The following is a 17126-nucleotide window of genomic DNA, read 5'->3' as shown; positions in this document are numbered from 1 at the left end:
CGTGGTGGTGTGACAACCAAACTGCCTCATCCTGCAGGCACAGAACCAGAACAGGATAACTACAAGGCAGGGGAGGGGTAGAATAGCAGGGCCAGCCAAAAGCATATTGCTACCTGAGAAGACAAAGGGCAAGATGGTGGCTGTCCCCATTCCATCTACAAAAGCTGACCAGGTCTGTGTCCTCCAATGCACCAGAGGGCAGCAGCCTAACTTAGAGGTTGCTGAGCAGACCAAATGGCACAAAGAGCTCTCTATATGCTCCCCACCCCTCAGCATTTGCCACCTGAGGCTGCTGCCTCAATCTGCCTCATGGTAGGGCCGGTCCTGGAGAGGAGTGAATAAATGGAGTCACAGCACTAGGAATTGTTGTGACATGATACTCTCCCTGAAATAGCAGCAAGGGCTCAAAGCAGAGCATGGGGAGAAAGGGACTGGACTAGTGTTTTTCTTCAACCTTTGCAGCAATGATATATTTTAACTTTTTATATAAACCATAAAACATCTTTTAATTAAGCGGACACCAGGAGAATTATTATTAAACCAAGAAGCAATCCAGTTTAGCATACTAAAGAACCCAAAGTGGTGCTTTCTTAACTGCATGGATGTGGGAGTGATGTCATCATGCCTTCCTCCAGTCTTGCACTTCAATTGAAAGTAGCATTTAATTTTGCGAAAATTACTGCTGAACAGAACAGCAGTAACAAAGACACACCACACACCCTTTGCACTGGAGTCGCTGCCAATACGAAACCTGAGCAATCATGTACCAATATTGCAACCGTAAAGGCTGAGAAATGCTCCCTCTGTTCTGACTTTGCAGTCACCTGCGCAAACAAGGCGTCTTGTAGCCTTGCAGAAAGCAGGTTGCACTCAACCACTATGGAGCATCATAAGAGAGAAAAATAAAAGCAGAAAAGATCAACAAGGCAATACAAAGGTAGAAAAAAACTCTAATAAGTCCAGTGCATTTCAACTTCTTGTTACAAATGTCTGAATGGATCCACAGAGCATCTGCTGATCACTCAAATTCCCCCAAATACCCTCTCCCTCCTCCTAGAGAGGAGCAAAATGTTGGGGCACAAAAGCAACATGAGCTGTTCCAAGTATTTCCTAATATATTAGGTAAAGGTAAAGGCGCCCCTGACCATCAAGTCCACTCGTGTCCAACTCTGGGGTTGCGGCGCTCATCTCGCTCTATAGGCCGAGGGAGCCAGCGTTTGTCTGCAGACAGCTTCCGGTTCATGTGGCCAGCATGACAAAGCTGCTTCTGGCAAACCAGAGCAGCGCACAGAAACACTGTTTACCTTCCCGCCGGAGTGGTCCCTATTTATCTACTTTGATGTGCTTTCGAACTGCTAGGTGGGCAGGAGCTGGGACCGAGCAACGGAGCTCACCCCGTTGCAGGGATTCGAACTGCCGACCTTCTGATCAGCGAGCCCTATACTCTGTGGTTTAACCCAAAGCGCCACCTGGGTCCCCGATTCCTAATATATTGCAGTCTAGCAAATGAATACAGTACTCTGTATTCATCTGTAAAGAAGATTGTAATATAAAACGTCCAAACTCAAAATGCAAAAGCAAAGAGATAGGAAGAAGATTAGCAACACCAGCCTTTGTTACCCTGGTGCCCTCCAGGTGTTTTGAATTACAAATCCCATCCGATTCCCACTCACCCAACATAACCATGCTCCCATTAGCTCCATCATCAGACAGTTGTACTGGCTGAAGCTGATGGGGATTGTAATCCAAAACATCTGATGGGCACCAGATTGGCAAAGGCTGAACTACATGTAGCTCAAAGTTCCCTCCACATAAATGACTGGTAACGATTAAGAGCTCCAGGCACAGACAAATGCACAAGATAATGATATAGCATGAAAACTGAGAAGGAAAACATGCCCTTCAGAACCAGATTTGAAAAGACTGAAATCATGGACACGAGGAATCCAAAGAGACATGACAGTACATGTTAGCCAGTGGGTGAAGAACACTAATTGCCAAATCCTTCTCAACTTGCCAACCCAGCAAGGAAGAGAAGCAGACCTTTCGCAGCTCCGTTTTTTGGCAGGTACAAGATCTAAGAGCTTGAAATGTTCCCTTGAGGAACAGAGATCAGAGCAGCATTTCGAAATAAGCACTCGGAAAATGATTCCTTACTTGAGAAGGCAACAGTCAGGTAAAAGGGAAAATGAAGTAAGCCTTCTGCAAGGCACAGATTGTTCTGCTCTTGACCCCACTGCATTTTTAAGCTCCAGGTACACAACCCCAAGCAGGGTAAGCCAGAGTTCTGTTCAGTTAGAAATGTATGCAGAATTGCAAAATATTTTACAGCCCTCAGATAATCTGCACTTCATTTATTTAAGAGCATCAACAGTTTCTCACCTCCCAGAAGGGTGATCTTAAGGACTAACTCAGAAGCCAGAGAATTATTTCCATCTAGAAGATGAACTAAGGCAGGAGGGAAATATGTCTGTTTCTTGCATCTTCAAAACACTCACACTGTGTTTGTAGCTGGGACATGAATGTGAAACACCTCTGACAGCCAGACTCCTGGGAGCTCTGTGCCTGCTGAATATATTTTGAGTGTCAACTACCTTTGTGTGTAAACCTGGTGGTGGGATCCAGAGGCCTTCTCTGTTTCCACTGGCATCTAGAAGGACTTAGGAAGCCACCCACCACATACCACACTTGGACCACACTGTTGGCTAGGCTTGTGTGGCCTGTGGCTGTGTTGGATTGGCCTTGGGAAAACAGCACCCCCTTCACATTTAAAATGCCTTCCCCATGCATGAGGAAACTGTAGACCAGGATAGCCAACATGGTGCCCTCCAGTTGTTGTTGGAGTGTGTCAAGGGTGCTCACCAGCCAAAGGAGCACACATGACAGATAGAGAATTCTTCATTGTCAAAGTGGACACTTACAGTCATTTTTACAGCTCCAAATACTCACAAACATCAGTCTAGTATCTATTCCCAGGACTGCACTCTATGAAGCAGTTGCAACAACAAGGGGTCACTCCCCACTTCACCAGTTTCTGTACCTTCTCCCGATGAGCTCTGCATACACAGCCAGAGACTATACCTGCGTGGAAGCTTCCTCTGCTCTTTCCTCTTCAACTCCCTTTGATTCTGCGAGATAGTGGTGCAGGGAGAGCCTTTCTGTTGCTCGACCTACTTCTTCTTCCTCTTCCACACCAGTGCTGTGTTCCACCCACCAGCTCGGAAGCTTTCCCTATCTCCGGCTCTTGCCTCCTTGCTGGTAGAGTTCTCCACAAATCACTGGCCCCCTCTCCCGAGTCTGACTCCAGCCCCGCTTCACCCTGTGCACACTTGTCAGCATGCTGCTAGTCCCTGACAGACTGTAACACCTATCTCCTTCAGCAACCACAACCAGGGATGATGGGATTTGTTGGTCTAGAGCAGCCTTTCTCGACCTTGGGTTCCCATATGTTGTTGGACTACCACTCCCATCATCCCTGACTGCTGCACCTGCTGGCTTTGGATGATGGGAATTGTAGTTCAACAACATTTAGGGACCCAAGGTGGAGAAAGGCTGATTGATCTAGAGCAGGCATGTCAAACATGCGGCCCTCCAGATGTTTTGGACTACAATTCCCATCTTCCCCAACCACTGGTCCTGCTAGCTAGGGATCATGGGAGTTGTTGGCCAAAACATCTGGAGGGCCGCATGTTTGACATGCCTGATCTAGAGTAAGGCCCTGTGTTGACTACTCTTACTCAACTTTCATCATTCCTGAACATTGGCCATACTTGCTGGGGTTGAGAGGAGTTACAATGCATCATCTGATGGGTCCCCCTGTTAACTATCTCTCTAGATTGCATGCATAGGACATGCAGGAGTGTCTTAGGACCTGTAGAGAGTTGACACAATGCAAATTCTGCACCATCACATCCCCACTCTATTGCTATCACATTATAATGATTGAAGGGTGCCTACTAGGCTGTTTTTAGGGACGCGGGTGGCACTGTGGTCTAAACCACAGAGCCTAGGACTTGCCGATCAGGTCGGCGGTTCGAATCCCCGGGACGGGGTGAGCGCCCGTTGCTCGGTCCTTGCTCCTGCCAACCTAGCAGTTCGAAAGCGCATCAAGTGCAAGTAGGTAAATAGGTACCACTTCAGTGGGAAGGTAAACGGTGTTTCCATGCGCTGCTCTGGTTCGCCAGAAGTGGCTTAGTCATGCTGGCCACATGACACTGAAGCTGTCTGAGGACAACCGTCGGCTCCCTTGGCCTATGGAGCGAGATGAGCACTGCAACCCCAGAGTCGTCCACGACTAGATCTAAGGTCAGGGGTCCCTTTACCTTTACTAGGCTGTTTATGTACTTCTGCATGGTCCTCGTACTAATTCAACAACAGTATGAGCTCTAATACAGCCTTGCAGTTACTGTACAGCAACTGTTCTATTGGGGTTTTAACTCCCTGAAACAGCAAATCATCATGCAGTGGTGCTGCTCATTTTTCATGAAGCCTACAAGACAATCAATCTGCGACAGGCTATATCTTTATTCAGAAAATAAATGTGGCGTCTTTGTGTGACCTGACGACTGAATCCAATGCCAAAATCAAGCAGCATCAACAAAGCAGCATAGTTTTATGCTGCGTTCACATCTGGCACCTGAGAAGAGTTTTCACCTCTCCTGGGCTCAGAAAGTATGGAAATGCTTGGTCCTATAACAGGGAGGAGAAAACACTTTGAACACCACCAGAATGAATGTACTAGCAGCTGCCTCACCTCTGGAATATGCCTAGTTATCATAGAGGTGATCAACCAAATCTGGGCTGCACTATTTCAGATTGCTCACAAGACTGAATGCCCCTCCAAATGAAAAGTTCCCTCTACAGAGAAAAATAGCTTGTGAAGTAAGGTTCTCATCTAGCCTTCTTCCTGACATGCTAGTTTTGCGAGGTGGGGGAATGACATCTTTTTGAATGATGTATTGCATCAGTATTGCAGCCAGACCCATGCTGACAACCTCAGCGGCATCGGTTCATACACATTTATTTAATAAATAAAACAATAATAATGTATTAATTTAGAGCCAATGAGCAGCATGCTGGTGCAGACTGGTCAATTGAACCTGCCCCCCTGAACTAGCAAGTCCCCACACACCATCACTGTCAATCACCTGGATGAACTCAGCACTAACTTAGATCTTGACCTCCCTCTAACATGCAAGCACAGCAGCCACCTGCCTGTCCGCAGGGAATCTGATCAAAACAAACCGATCAAAATGAGGCCAATCTTTAATTAACAGAAGTAGTACACACATAAGCTGGGTGTTACTGAATTTGCAGATTCCTTATAACAAGAAAGGTTCTTAGGATGCCCAAAGCCCCATGTTTAAAACGAAACTCTACTGACTCATGTTTTGGCAATAAGTATATCAGAACAGGAAGGGACGCAGGTGGCGCTGTGGGTTAAACCACAGAGCCTAGGGCTTGCTGATCAGAAGGTCGGCGGTTTGAATCCCTGCAACAGGGTGAGCTCCCGTCGCTCGGTCCCAGCTCCTGCCAACCTAGCAGTTCGAAAGTACGTCAAAGTGCAAGTAGATAAATAGGGACCGCTACAGCGGGAAGGTAAACAGCGTTTCCGTGTGCTGCTCTGGTTCGCCAGAAGCAGCTTTGTCATGCTGGCCACATGACCTGGAAGCTGTACGCCGTCTCCCTCGGCCAATAATGCGAGATGAGCGCGCAACCCCAGAGTCGGTCACGACTGGACCTAATGGTCAGGGGTCCCATTACCTTTACCTTTATATCAGAACAGGATGGAGAATTTCAGAATAGTGTCAAGAGAATGGGTGACAAAAGGTATTGAGAGCTATGTTCACTAGATGTATCATAAGGTGCAAGGAGGTCTTGAACCAGGAGTTCTGCCAGCCTGGCTCCAGCAGCTAACTTCCTGTGCTAGGTAGAATCTCTGCTGAAAGACCAGCAGACTGAACTCTACTGTCCAGAAATGCCACCTGGGTGGTATAATAAATGCTACCACCTGACTTAGCACCCGGTCACATGACTCACGATAACCCAGTCCTATAAAGCCGCACCTGCAAGGCCTGCTCTTCAGTCTGAGCAACTTATATTCCAGCAGGAGAGCCCTTCCAGACCATTTTCTCTCTACCCTACCACGTGTTCTACTTCTAGACAAATGTATTAAGCCACCCACTTGCCTCTTGGTTCATGACTGGCTCCCAGGGATGGGAATGAGCACCGATCCAAACATCATTTCTTAACCTATTGTGGGAAAGCAACCTCCAGCAGCCCTGACAAATATTTCTAAATTCTAAATTTATTTTCGAAGGGCGAGAAAACTTACTTTTTCAGTCAAGAGTCAGAGGAATTCAAATTCCTAGTTATGTTCATGAACAAGATAACCAAACGCTACATATTTGAGAAATGCGTTGTTGCAAATGCAAGTCTACTGAGACTTGAGTGTGTGCTTCTACACATGAACCACTTTGAGGTTGTTGGGTGGTGGTTGTTTTTACAGTCAAGTGGTTTATAAACTTGACAAAAAAAGTAAGTGTGGTGAACCTGTGACTCTCCTAGATGCCGTTGGACTCCAACTCCCATCATCCTCTGCTAGAATGGCCAAAGGTCAGGGATGATGAGAGTTGTAGTCCAGCAACGTTTGGAGGACCACAGAGTCTCCACCCATGTCTATGCAATAGTTGAAAAGAGTGTGTGAGTGTGTGCCCTATTTCATTGTGCCACTTCATTTATGGTATTTTGTTTACTGTGACACTTGTCAATGAGGGGGTTTTGGGGGGGGGGGTAGACCTACTTCATTAGATGTATGTGCACTTATCCTTTTTAAAGAAGATGCATTTCAATCAAAGTATCTGGGTTCTAGCTACCCTATAAAGTTACCAACAGTAAAAGAGAGGATTCATGTACCTCTAGTTAGACTGAAAAATACAAATATATTCTCTCTCACCCCTCAGAAAAAGGCAAACATATCATTAGCAGGGGACAAAAGATAGCAAGAGCATGACATCCATTAACTTTCCTTGCAACCCATACTACCTGATAGGCTTTGGATTTATTTTGCTTTGGAAATGTTACAATAAAGCATACGGCTTCTGCTGCAACAGAATGACATTTGACATGAGCTTAGTTTTATAGATTAGAATTTAATTTCCTGTTTTGCTTCTCTGCTCTCTGTATTTCCACTCTTGCCCACAGCAATATATAAAGTTCAGTCCTGAAGGATAAGATTGGGAAAGGAACCTACACAGGTATCGGTGATATTTCCTCCCCCACAAGAACATCCTGTGTTCATCTTCAGATTCTAATCTCGTGAAGTAAACTATGGTGCTTCTTTTAAATTCCAGCTCAAATTAGATCCCAAGGGTGGCAGTGGGGTGGGGGTGTGGAGAGAGCAACCTAGAATGTCTACGGCTTAAGAAAGACATTTTCTAACTGTCTCAAAAGCACTCTCAAGAAAATGAAACCTAAGCTGCCTAACTGTAATTAAGTTTGAAAGTGAATATGGGAAAGGCAAGCAATTTATCTGCTAGCTCTGGTTCTTGTCCTGGGCACAGAGTCAAGGGAGTCAAAGGTAAGTGTTTGAAAGTAAGTCAAATCCTCTGTCCATCTGGCTCAGTATTGTCTACTCTGGCCAGGCTGGTTTATGAATAAGTTTTGCAGCAGTGATGGGTCACAAAACCCACTGAATGAGGCAGCCCCACTCAGGAGCGGCACGTCCTGTTTTGCCACTTGAAGTGCCCCCTACCCTGCAAGTACCACCGGAGTCCATGGCCATTTTACACTAAACGATTACAACCCAAAACGCCAAGACGTTTCCATTACAAAGCCTTTTCCAATACAACCTAACTGCTAATGCATGGCTTTGCCTTCCAGAAGCAAATATGCTTTCGGGACTGTGGGTTGAAATTAAACAGAAAAAATGAAATAAAAACTTAGGAAGCTGAACCACAATGGGAACGTCTTGCTGCACAAATGGATAAAAGCAAACTTGTGGTGGTGAGGAATTCTTTCCCTTACCAACCATGCACACATTCCCTTATTTAAATAACAGTTGAATCCCTGACCTTTAAATATATGTCTCACGGATTGAGGTTTTAGTTCCAGGCTATGCTATTCAGCTAGAAACGGCTCCTTTTAGAAGCTGTAGCACTGCAGCTGCCTGCCATGTGGCTCTCATCCTACTCCGCCATGGTAAGATTCTAGTCCTCACTATTGTGGGGTTGACTCTACACTTTGAGAAATAATGGCGTATAAAGGAGTAAAAGGAAGAAGTACCTCATGATATAGGAGAGGAAGTTTTAAGACTGTGTGAATGGGGAAAGGCCAATGGAGCTGCTGGAGATGTCAGAGAGGCAGCCACAGAATGATCCTGAAGGAAGCTTACGAGACTTGCCTGCCCTTTCCCCACTATTATGATGAACAAGGCTTCCACTTTTTCAAAGTCACATCAAGAACTCAAAAGCTGTGATGGTAATAATAATAATAATAATAATAATAATAATAATAATAATAAGTTATAATTTATACCCCGCCCATCTGGCCGGGTTCCCCCAGCCACTCTGGGCGGCTTCCAACAAAACATTAAAATACAGAAATCAAACATTAAAAGCTTCCCTAAACAGGACTGCCTTGAGATGCCTTCTAAAGGTCTGGTAATTGTTGTTCTCTTTGACATCTGGTGGGAGGGCATTCCACAGGGTGGGTGCCACTACCAAGAAGGCCCTCTGCCTGGTTCCCTGTAACTTGGCTTCTCGTAGCGAGGGAACCGCCAGAAGGCCCTCGGCGCTGGACCTCAGTGTCCGGGCAGAACGATGGGGGTGGAGACGCTCCTTCAGGTATACTGGACCGAGGCCGTTTAGGGCTTTAAAGGTCAACACCAACACTTTGAATTGTGCTCGGAAACGTACTGGGAGCCAATGTAGGTCTTTCAATGTAGGTGTTATGTGGTCTCAGCGGCCGCTCCCAGTCACCAGTCTAGCTGCCGCATTCTGGGTTAGTTGTAGTTTCCGGGTCACCTTCAAAGGTAGACCACGTAGAGCGCATTGCAGTAGTCCAAGCGAGAGATAACTAGAGCATGCACCACTCTGGCGAGACAGTCCACGGGCAGGTAGGGACTCAGCCTGCGTACCAGATGGAGCTGATAAACAGCTGCCCTGGACACAGAATTGACCTGTGCCTCCATAGACAGCTGTGAGTCCAAAATGACTCCCAGGCTGCGCACCTGGTCCTTCAGGGGCACAGTTACCCCATTCAGGACCAGGGAGTACTCCACACCCGCCCGCCTCCTGTCCCGCACAAACAGTACCTCTGTCTTGTCAGGATTCAATCTCAATCTGTTAGCCGCCATCCATCCTCCAACCGCCTCCAAACACTCACACAGTGAGTGTCTGGACACTCATCTCCATTAATTTTTTAATAAGCCCAATTCACATGTGCATTTTCAAGTGAGCAGTTTCTCACTTCAAATGTCACATTGGCTGCGTAATATGAGCACTTATGTCTTGATGACCTTGAGAGTGAAGAGGGGGAATCAACCCCCTGCCCTGAATGAACTATAATCCCCAGATTTCCATTTTAAAAAGTATTTTTGTAGAACCTGAGATATATGAGGTAGCATGTGTAGGCACTCATTTTTGTGTGGGGGAAACTTGACTACTGTCCACCTCTAGTATTTTACTTTACCTCCCACCCTGGGAAACTTCCTATGGACATTCATGTCTGTGACTTGAGTTGGAAGCAATGCACAATTCAACAAAGGCTATGTACACATTGCCAGCTTAAAATGCAGCTAGGACATACTTTTTATTCATTTGGATCGAAGCAACCCTGCTAAAATATCTTTCAGAGTTTGACAGCCAAAAATGGAAGTCAGAAACTCTACAAACACCAACATTTTCCTATTCCTACTCAGAGGAGACCCATTGAAATTAATGAACCTAAATCATGTTCATAATTCAGGGAGTCTACTCATAGAAGGAATAGCATTAAGTAAAGGTAAAGGGACCCCTGACCATTAGGTCCTGTCGTGACCGACTCTGGGGTTGCGGCACTCATCTCACGTTATTGGCCAAGGGAGCCGGCGTACAGCTTCCGGGTCATGTGGCCAGCATGACAAAGCCGCTTCTGGCGAACCAGAGCAGCACACGGAAATGCCATTTACCTTCCCGCTGTAGCAGTACCTATTTATCTACTTGCACTTTGACGTGCTTTCGAACTGCTAGGTTGGCAGGAGCTGGGACCGAGCAACGGGAGCTCACCCCGTCGCGGGCATTCGAACAGCCGACCTTCTGATCGGCAAGTCCTAGGCTCAGTGGTTTAACCCACAGCACCACCCTATAAAAGACAGCAGCTGATTGTCAGGAGTTGCTTAGCACCATATGTGACACTTTCCAAGCCTCAACTCTCTGTGGAACATCTGCATCAGCAAAAAACGGGCCACCAGGTAACACCAGGTGATTGACAAGTGAGCAGCCCCCACCCACCTGTCAAAGTTGTCCCACAGAGGATGGAGGATAAGAATTTGGCTAATTCCAGTTCCCTATCCCTCATCTATATTTTTTAAATATAAAGCAAGGGTAGTGTTGCATCTGGAAACCAACAGTTTAGGAAGCATGAGATGCAGAGAACTACCTTATGATAAGATGTATAAATTGGGTCTTCCCACACCAAAGTCTGAAAAAAATCAGGTTACTGTATTGCAAAAACCCTACTTTGACAGCCCTCTAGTGGAAATGAAAGCAGTGACCAGTCGTGTTTCTCACCAATATAGGCATGGCACGTTTTTGCTTTACATTTGAAATCAGAAAACTAAATATTACAGAATATTATTTTGGGGGGAGTGGCACCTAACTTTTAGGGTACTCAGACTGCACTCTTAAACACACTTACTGGTAAGTGCTAGGTACTCTTACTTGGGAATTTGCTTCAGCGGGACTTACTTCTGAATAATCAGGCAAAGAAATTATTTAGCAAAGAAAACAGTTTAGCAAAGAACACACAGCAAAACTATGTGTTGTTTTAAAATGCACACCACCAATAAAGCTGAAATCATCAGAAATTAAGTTGAACATAAAATATGTGATTTTATCTTTCCTGAATCACCCAAATGGAAAACAGTACAAAAACCTCACAACAGATGTTAACTAATCTGACAATTTAATATCACCTCTTCAAGAAAGGGGGAAATAGCCAATACTTTGTTTATTTGCCCTCTGTAGGTTTCTACTGGCTAGTAGTCCTAAAACTATGAAGCAGTTTTCTTACAATTCTGACAGGGTAGAGCAAAAATCTGACCCATCCTATTATCTCTAGCTGATCGCAATAGCTGGATATTTAAATTACCCTATAGCAAATATCACCTATCCACTCTCAAGGGTCAAACAACACATGATATTTTGTTTTTTAAGTTTTACTTAAACAGTAGGAGCTTGCAGGGAGCGGAAATCTAAACTGGATTAGAGCAGCAAGTGCTGGCAGATAAGGGATTCAACCTTCTCCCTGCCACTCGTTTCCCCATCTAAATTAGTATGTGGATGGAGCCAGAAACCAGGAGTTGACATGATGTCTACGATATGCAAGCGCAAAGGGAATTTAACTTCTGACAGACAGGGATAGCTCATTCTGGTCAAATCTAAGGTAATAAACAGAACACACACACTCTCACACAACTATAGAGGAACTATGCTATTTTAACCGCCTGTGTAAACATGTCAGAGAGGAAATACAAATGGCGGGTCACAATGTCATCTCAGACAGCATCACATGATGCAATGTAGTGAGATGCCGAAGTCTATCTCTGTCCCTGCACTGTAGAATAAAGGAAAAAAAAAACACACACACACACAGAGTATTCCAGAAATGGGCATGGCTTGTGATAGTAATGCTGGCATGACTACAAGGAAGGTGTCATAATCCCATATGCATAGGATGCCAGATCCCAATATGACCTTTCTGTTACGGCATTTGAGGTAACAGAGCTGGGGCGTCTACTGCCCACAATACAAGAGTTTGAGGATTTCTGCTTGACAGTATTTTGGTGGGCAAAAATAACATTCACTTCAAGGGAAGTAGGGCAGTCTGTCCCCACTATACTTGTGTTTCTGACCATGTGACTGGACTCCACCTGCGCTGAGAAATTTCAGAAGGATTTCAGACTAGCCTAGTTGCTTTCTTGTAACTACAACAACAGCCACATGACAACCCTATTTTGAGATGCTATGTTTCCCTATTAGAAGCTACTAGAAAACCCTTTCCAAGCCCCCAAGCAGGTTCCTCCCACCCCACCCTCCCACCATGTATCCTTGGTAGGTGTTTGTGACGTGGGGTGTGGTACTACAAATAGAAAGGCCAATTGTTGGTTGACGCTAGAGGGAAGTGGACAACTCCCTATTGGGTGCTCTTCTACTTATACACAGACTGGATGGCTTCAGTAAGGAAGCAGGAAGAGAGTTTCCTTTAAAAAAAAACCCTATGTTTTGTGCCATGGTTTGTACTTCTATTTCCAACCAAAAATTTTCAACTAAAAGCTTATTTTGAAACTGCAGACATGATCTCATCGATTCATATTCAACTCAGTCCTCTGTCCACCAAAATAGTCCTCTGCCCAGGAAGAGAGAACAATTGAATGAAATAGCACAAGACACGAAGCAGGGAATGAATGACTCAGCGAGGCAAGTCGCCAAATCAACTTGACTCAGAACTTCGTGGCACAAATATAACTTTAAGCCAGCACTGCTGTGTTACAATCCCCCTACGGGGAAGAACTATAGCTCAGTGGCATGGCTGGGAATGCCCCGTCTCCAACCCTGGCGCACCACTGCCAGCCACTGAAGAAAATGCTAAGATGGACTGATGGTCCAATTTGGTATAAGGCAGCTTCCTATGCTCTTAATTCTGAACTTGAATTAAAAGGTGTCGTGATCCCAACTCTTTGAAAGACAAACAAATCATTCATATTCATGCAAACAGCTGCCTAGTATCAGAAAAATGTGCCTAGTGTTCTTTTTCCTCTACCTGGCTACTCTGGGCAGGGGAAGGGGAACATAAATGCCAATGAGAGTAATATCAGTTATGGGTCCTGTACCTGTGTCAACTTCTGTGGATGCCGGAGAAACAAATGTGCCAGCAGACCTGAGAATCTCATCACTTCTCCCAGTTCTGGGATTCAGCAGAAAACTTTCTGCACTTATGGTGCATGGTATGTCCAGCAAGCTGCTTTCTCCAGACTGGCAGCTTGACGCCGCTTCGCTTCCTTCCATGGCAAGACCACTGAAACAAAGGCAAGAAATGATTTTCCTCTTTAGATTTATTTTGACAATTCACAGCCCACTTTTTCATTTCAGGATGTTGTGTAGTATCCCACTTATTCCACCTATTAGAAAACAGAAAGGGGGAAATACTCCAAAGCAAGCCTGTTTGCAACTAAGTGACCTGGACATACATACCTGGGTGCAAGCCCCACTGAACTCAGCCCGTCTTCCAATTTTGAGTACATATAGAATGAACTGAAAAGCAGCACCCCGTTTACAAACTGGGAGATTCATTATGCCGACTATGGGCTTCTTCGCATGGGAACACCACCTTGACATATCTTATCTTGGAATTGTCTTAAGATACAAAGCTGGTGGTTTTCTCTGTTGGGGAAATACTGTGTACGGTACATTCTGGAAACGTGCTATAAAGCACTCCCAGTGGGAAGAGGTCCATAGGCAGCACTGAAGTATGTTGTTTCCTTTGTGGGAGGGAGAAGAGTACATTGGAAATGCATATTGCCTTTCTGATATTCAGAGGCTCAGCCATGCAGCATATAAAGCCACCCACAGGCTCAAAAGCAGTGCTGACATCATAATTAAAGCAGCCAACAAAGGAGGAGTTGACATCATGATGAGCAAGTTGTGCTACACAGGAGAGGCTGAGAGGCAACTCTCCAGTACTGCATTTTAGAGGAACCTCTAAGCCAGGCATGGCCAAACCTGGCCCTCCAGATGTTTTGGGACTACAGTTCCCATCATCCCTGACCACTGGTCCTGTTAGCTAGGGATGATGGGAGTTGTAGTCCCAAAACATCTGGCGGGCCAAGTTTGGCCATGCCTGCTCTAAGCAGACTCAACTGAGGAACACCAGAAGGGACTGCATAACTTGATAAAAGAATTCTAAACAGATGTGCAGGACCAAATCTTTAAAGACACAATACAGCAGCTTCTATTTGATAACTTTTATCCTTAGGGAGCATCTCTTCCTGTATGAACCTACCCAGACTATTAAGTCACCACTGGAGGCCCTTCTCCGAGTGCCTCCTCTGGTAGAAAAATGGAGGGTGACTGAACCAAGAGTCTTTTCAGTAGAGGTCCACCTAAGACTTACACAACTATCTCTTTGCATCCAGGTCAAGAATCTACTCTCAGACATTGTGATTGTCAACTGGTGGTTTGGGCTTTAAAGCACTATGCACCATTTGTTAAAACGCCTGATTACCCATCAAGTTTATCAGGCACAACCACGATTTGCACAAACTGAGAGCCAAGATCAGAATACATATGGCAGCTACTCAAAATAATTTCTTTACCTAACTACAAAAAGAAAATAAGGATGATTATCTGTTCCAAGGGATATTTTAATGGAGTAGGAGCGATTGGAGTAACATCTGGAGGACCACAACTTTTCCAGCCCAGTCCTACATGAAGAGCAATCTCAAAGTAGGAAAAGCCTGTACAGTACATTGAAGTATTATGTGCAGCCCTACTGCAGACACAAATATCATGCATTGGAATCATACTGCTGACAGTAGGGAGAATGTATCACAAAAAGTGTGAGAGCGCTGCCTCATAGTTTGAATGCTGGGACTGACAGATGGCTACAACTATGTTGCCCTAGCAGAGCCCATTAGAAGCGTGGGAATCAGTGGCCATAATTTTGTGGGGGGAAACTTACACATTGGAAGTAATCTTTCCTAACTGTATTATGTCACCCCTGTGTTTGAGAATATACAGACATGGGGTGCTACAATGCCAATGACATTCAACCAGGTCGGAGAAGATGACACCAGAGAGCCTATTGTCAAGCAAGTGAGAACAATTTACACAATTAGCTTAGAGAAAGCATTATGCCTGCATGCGTTTTTGGACTTTCAACTGTGGTATGGTGAAAAGTGGTTCCAATATTCTCTGTTAGATCCATTCCACCCCTACAAACAAAAATGATTTTAAATAAACACACAGAGAGATCTTTTCTTTTGGCTCCAGATATTTTGTGTGTGCACGTGTGAGAGAGAGAGAGAGAGCACTTCTACAGAATGCTGTTGAACTTGCCCTTTGCATCATACTTGCTAGTTAACTCCACGGTATCAGTTTTCTGATCAGAACATGATCAGTTTACTTGACCTAAAGAACGGAGGCAAGGTTAATGCTAATAAGAACAGTTTCCGTGTTAGAGAACAGGGACAGGGGTGAGGCAGGAAAAGCAAGTTATTGTCAAGTGAAACTTTGGGTGAATACATGGATGCATGAGGTCCCAAGTTCAGTTACCAGATTCTTCACTCAAAAGGCTTGACAGCAAGGCTGGGATAATCTCTGCCTGAGACCCTCTGAGGAGGTGCTGCCATTCAGAGCAGACAATACCAGGCTAGATGTACCAATAGTCACAGTCAGTTTAAGGCAGCATGTGCTCGTATGATTTCTCAGGTCTGGGAATTATATAAACAGCTGGTCAGTTTTTTGAGAACATAAACTACAGCCATTTATCAGTTAATATTTTGCCCAGTTCTTGTGTTTCATTGAACTAAACCAGCACAAAAGCATTGTTTAACTGAGCAATGTTTTTGTGCCAATTCAAAAAAAAGCCTACTGTGAACAGCAGTAACCAAATCATCATGGTTTAATCTCATTCATTTGCCATTTCTACTTCTCTAAAAGGAGAGAAGTAGAAAAGTTAAGCGACACATGAATCAGAAGAAGCAGGGGCAGAAAATGGTCACAAAGCTGATCAGGGATTAGCTGCAAAGCAGCTGATTTCATGGAAATCTAAGCTGGAGCTAATGTTTTTGAAGAGCTCCTCAGTTCACCCACACTGAAGTGGCAAAGATTGCTCCAACATTTCAACTGTTCTTCCGGGAAACCTGCCAAAGGAAAACAAGCTAGCTGCGTGCTCTGACAACACCTGTCACGCAAACAGCCCGCCTTCCAAGAAATCCAGTCATGCTCTTTGGAATGAAATAAACAGACAGAGTAAAACTTGACCATCACGGCGCCAGGCACAGCGTGACCTTTCCAAAGCATCTGTGTGCTTCAAGTCCACATATGCCCTAGTGTTTATCAAATCCAGGACAAAGAAGACCTTCACCTTCAGGAATAAACCAGTGATACATTGCTTTGTGAAGGGGGGGGGTTTCCACAATTCTAATCTGCTGATCAGGCCCTGCGGACTCATAGCATTCCCAGGAGTGGAGGAGCAAGGTCAGCCGTTTGTGCTTCATGCTTAAAGCATGAAGGACATCTTGTCCTCTATAAGACATCTGATCAGCCAGCATTCAACCCTACCAAAAAAAACCAAAAAAAACCGTAACTGCTCTCTGGCTACAAATGCATATATAGTTGAATGGCGCTGGGTCCCCCTCATAGTTGTTGTTGCTGCCCCCCCCTCTAAATTAGTGAGAGGTAAGTACAACAATGTATGAACTACCGGTAATTAAAATTTGAAAGCTCTGTCTAGACTCACCCGTTCCAGGATCACTAGGGTGGAGTGGGGTGATCGTAGTGTCACAAGGCCATGCTATTCTTGTCAGAAAGGAAAGTTATTTTATGGACACCCTTCAATCATAGAGAGCTGCAAACACTGGTACTGATTGTGTACCCTAAACACCTGAGCTGACAGTAATCAAGATGCCCAAACGTTATATGTGTAATAGCCTCTTCTTGGCACCCATTATGATTTGTCATAATCTGAAGACCAAGCACAGAAAAGGACTGCTAAAACAGGAAATTAATATTTCACTGTCATTAGGAGGGCATAAATATGTTCTGTATGCTTGGCTGGAGCAAGGAAATTAAAGGGGGTGCAGTTTTCCAAACCCTTGAAAGCCATGACATGGCAAGCTGCACCTGTGGAGATTCCCCCTGCCACAA

The 17126-nt window shown here is 45.0% G+C and overlaps 1 protein-coding gene across 2 annotated transcripts in view; it reads right to left on the bottom strand.

Moving 5' to 3' along the window:
* SHLD1 (shieldin complex subunit 1) overlaps positions 1 to 17126 on the bottom strand; it is a 55372-nt gene that overhangs the window by 20636 nt on the left and 17610 nt on the right. For both annotated transcript variants that reach the window (XM_035110130.2, XM_035110129.2), the window contains one exon: positions 13091 to 13275. In XM_035110130.2, coding sequence (XP_034966021.2) covers positions 13091 to 13265 — 175 coding nt within the window. In that variant the 5' untranslated portion in view covers positions 13266 to 13275. The remainder of the gene's footprint in view (positions 1 to 13090; positions 13276 to 17126) is intronic.

The sequence above is a fragment of the Zootoca vivipara genome, chromosome 3 (assembly GCF_963506605.1).
Source record: "Zootoca vivipara chromosome 3, rZooViv1.1, whole genome shotgun sequence".
NCBI classification, from domain to species: domain Eukaryota; kingdom Metazoa; phylum Chordata; class Lepidosauria; order Squamata; family Lacertidae; genus Zootoca; species Zootoca vivipara.
Note: the sequence above shows the minus strand (reverse complement) of the source record. Positions and strands in the feature narration are given on the sequence as shown.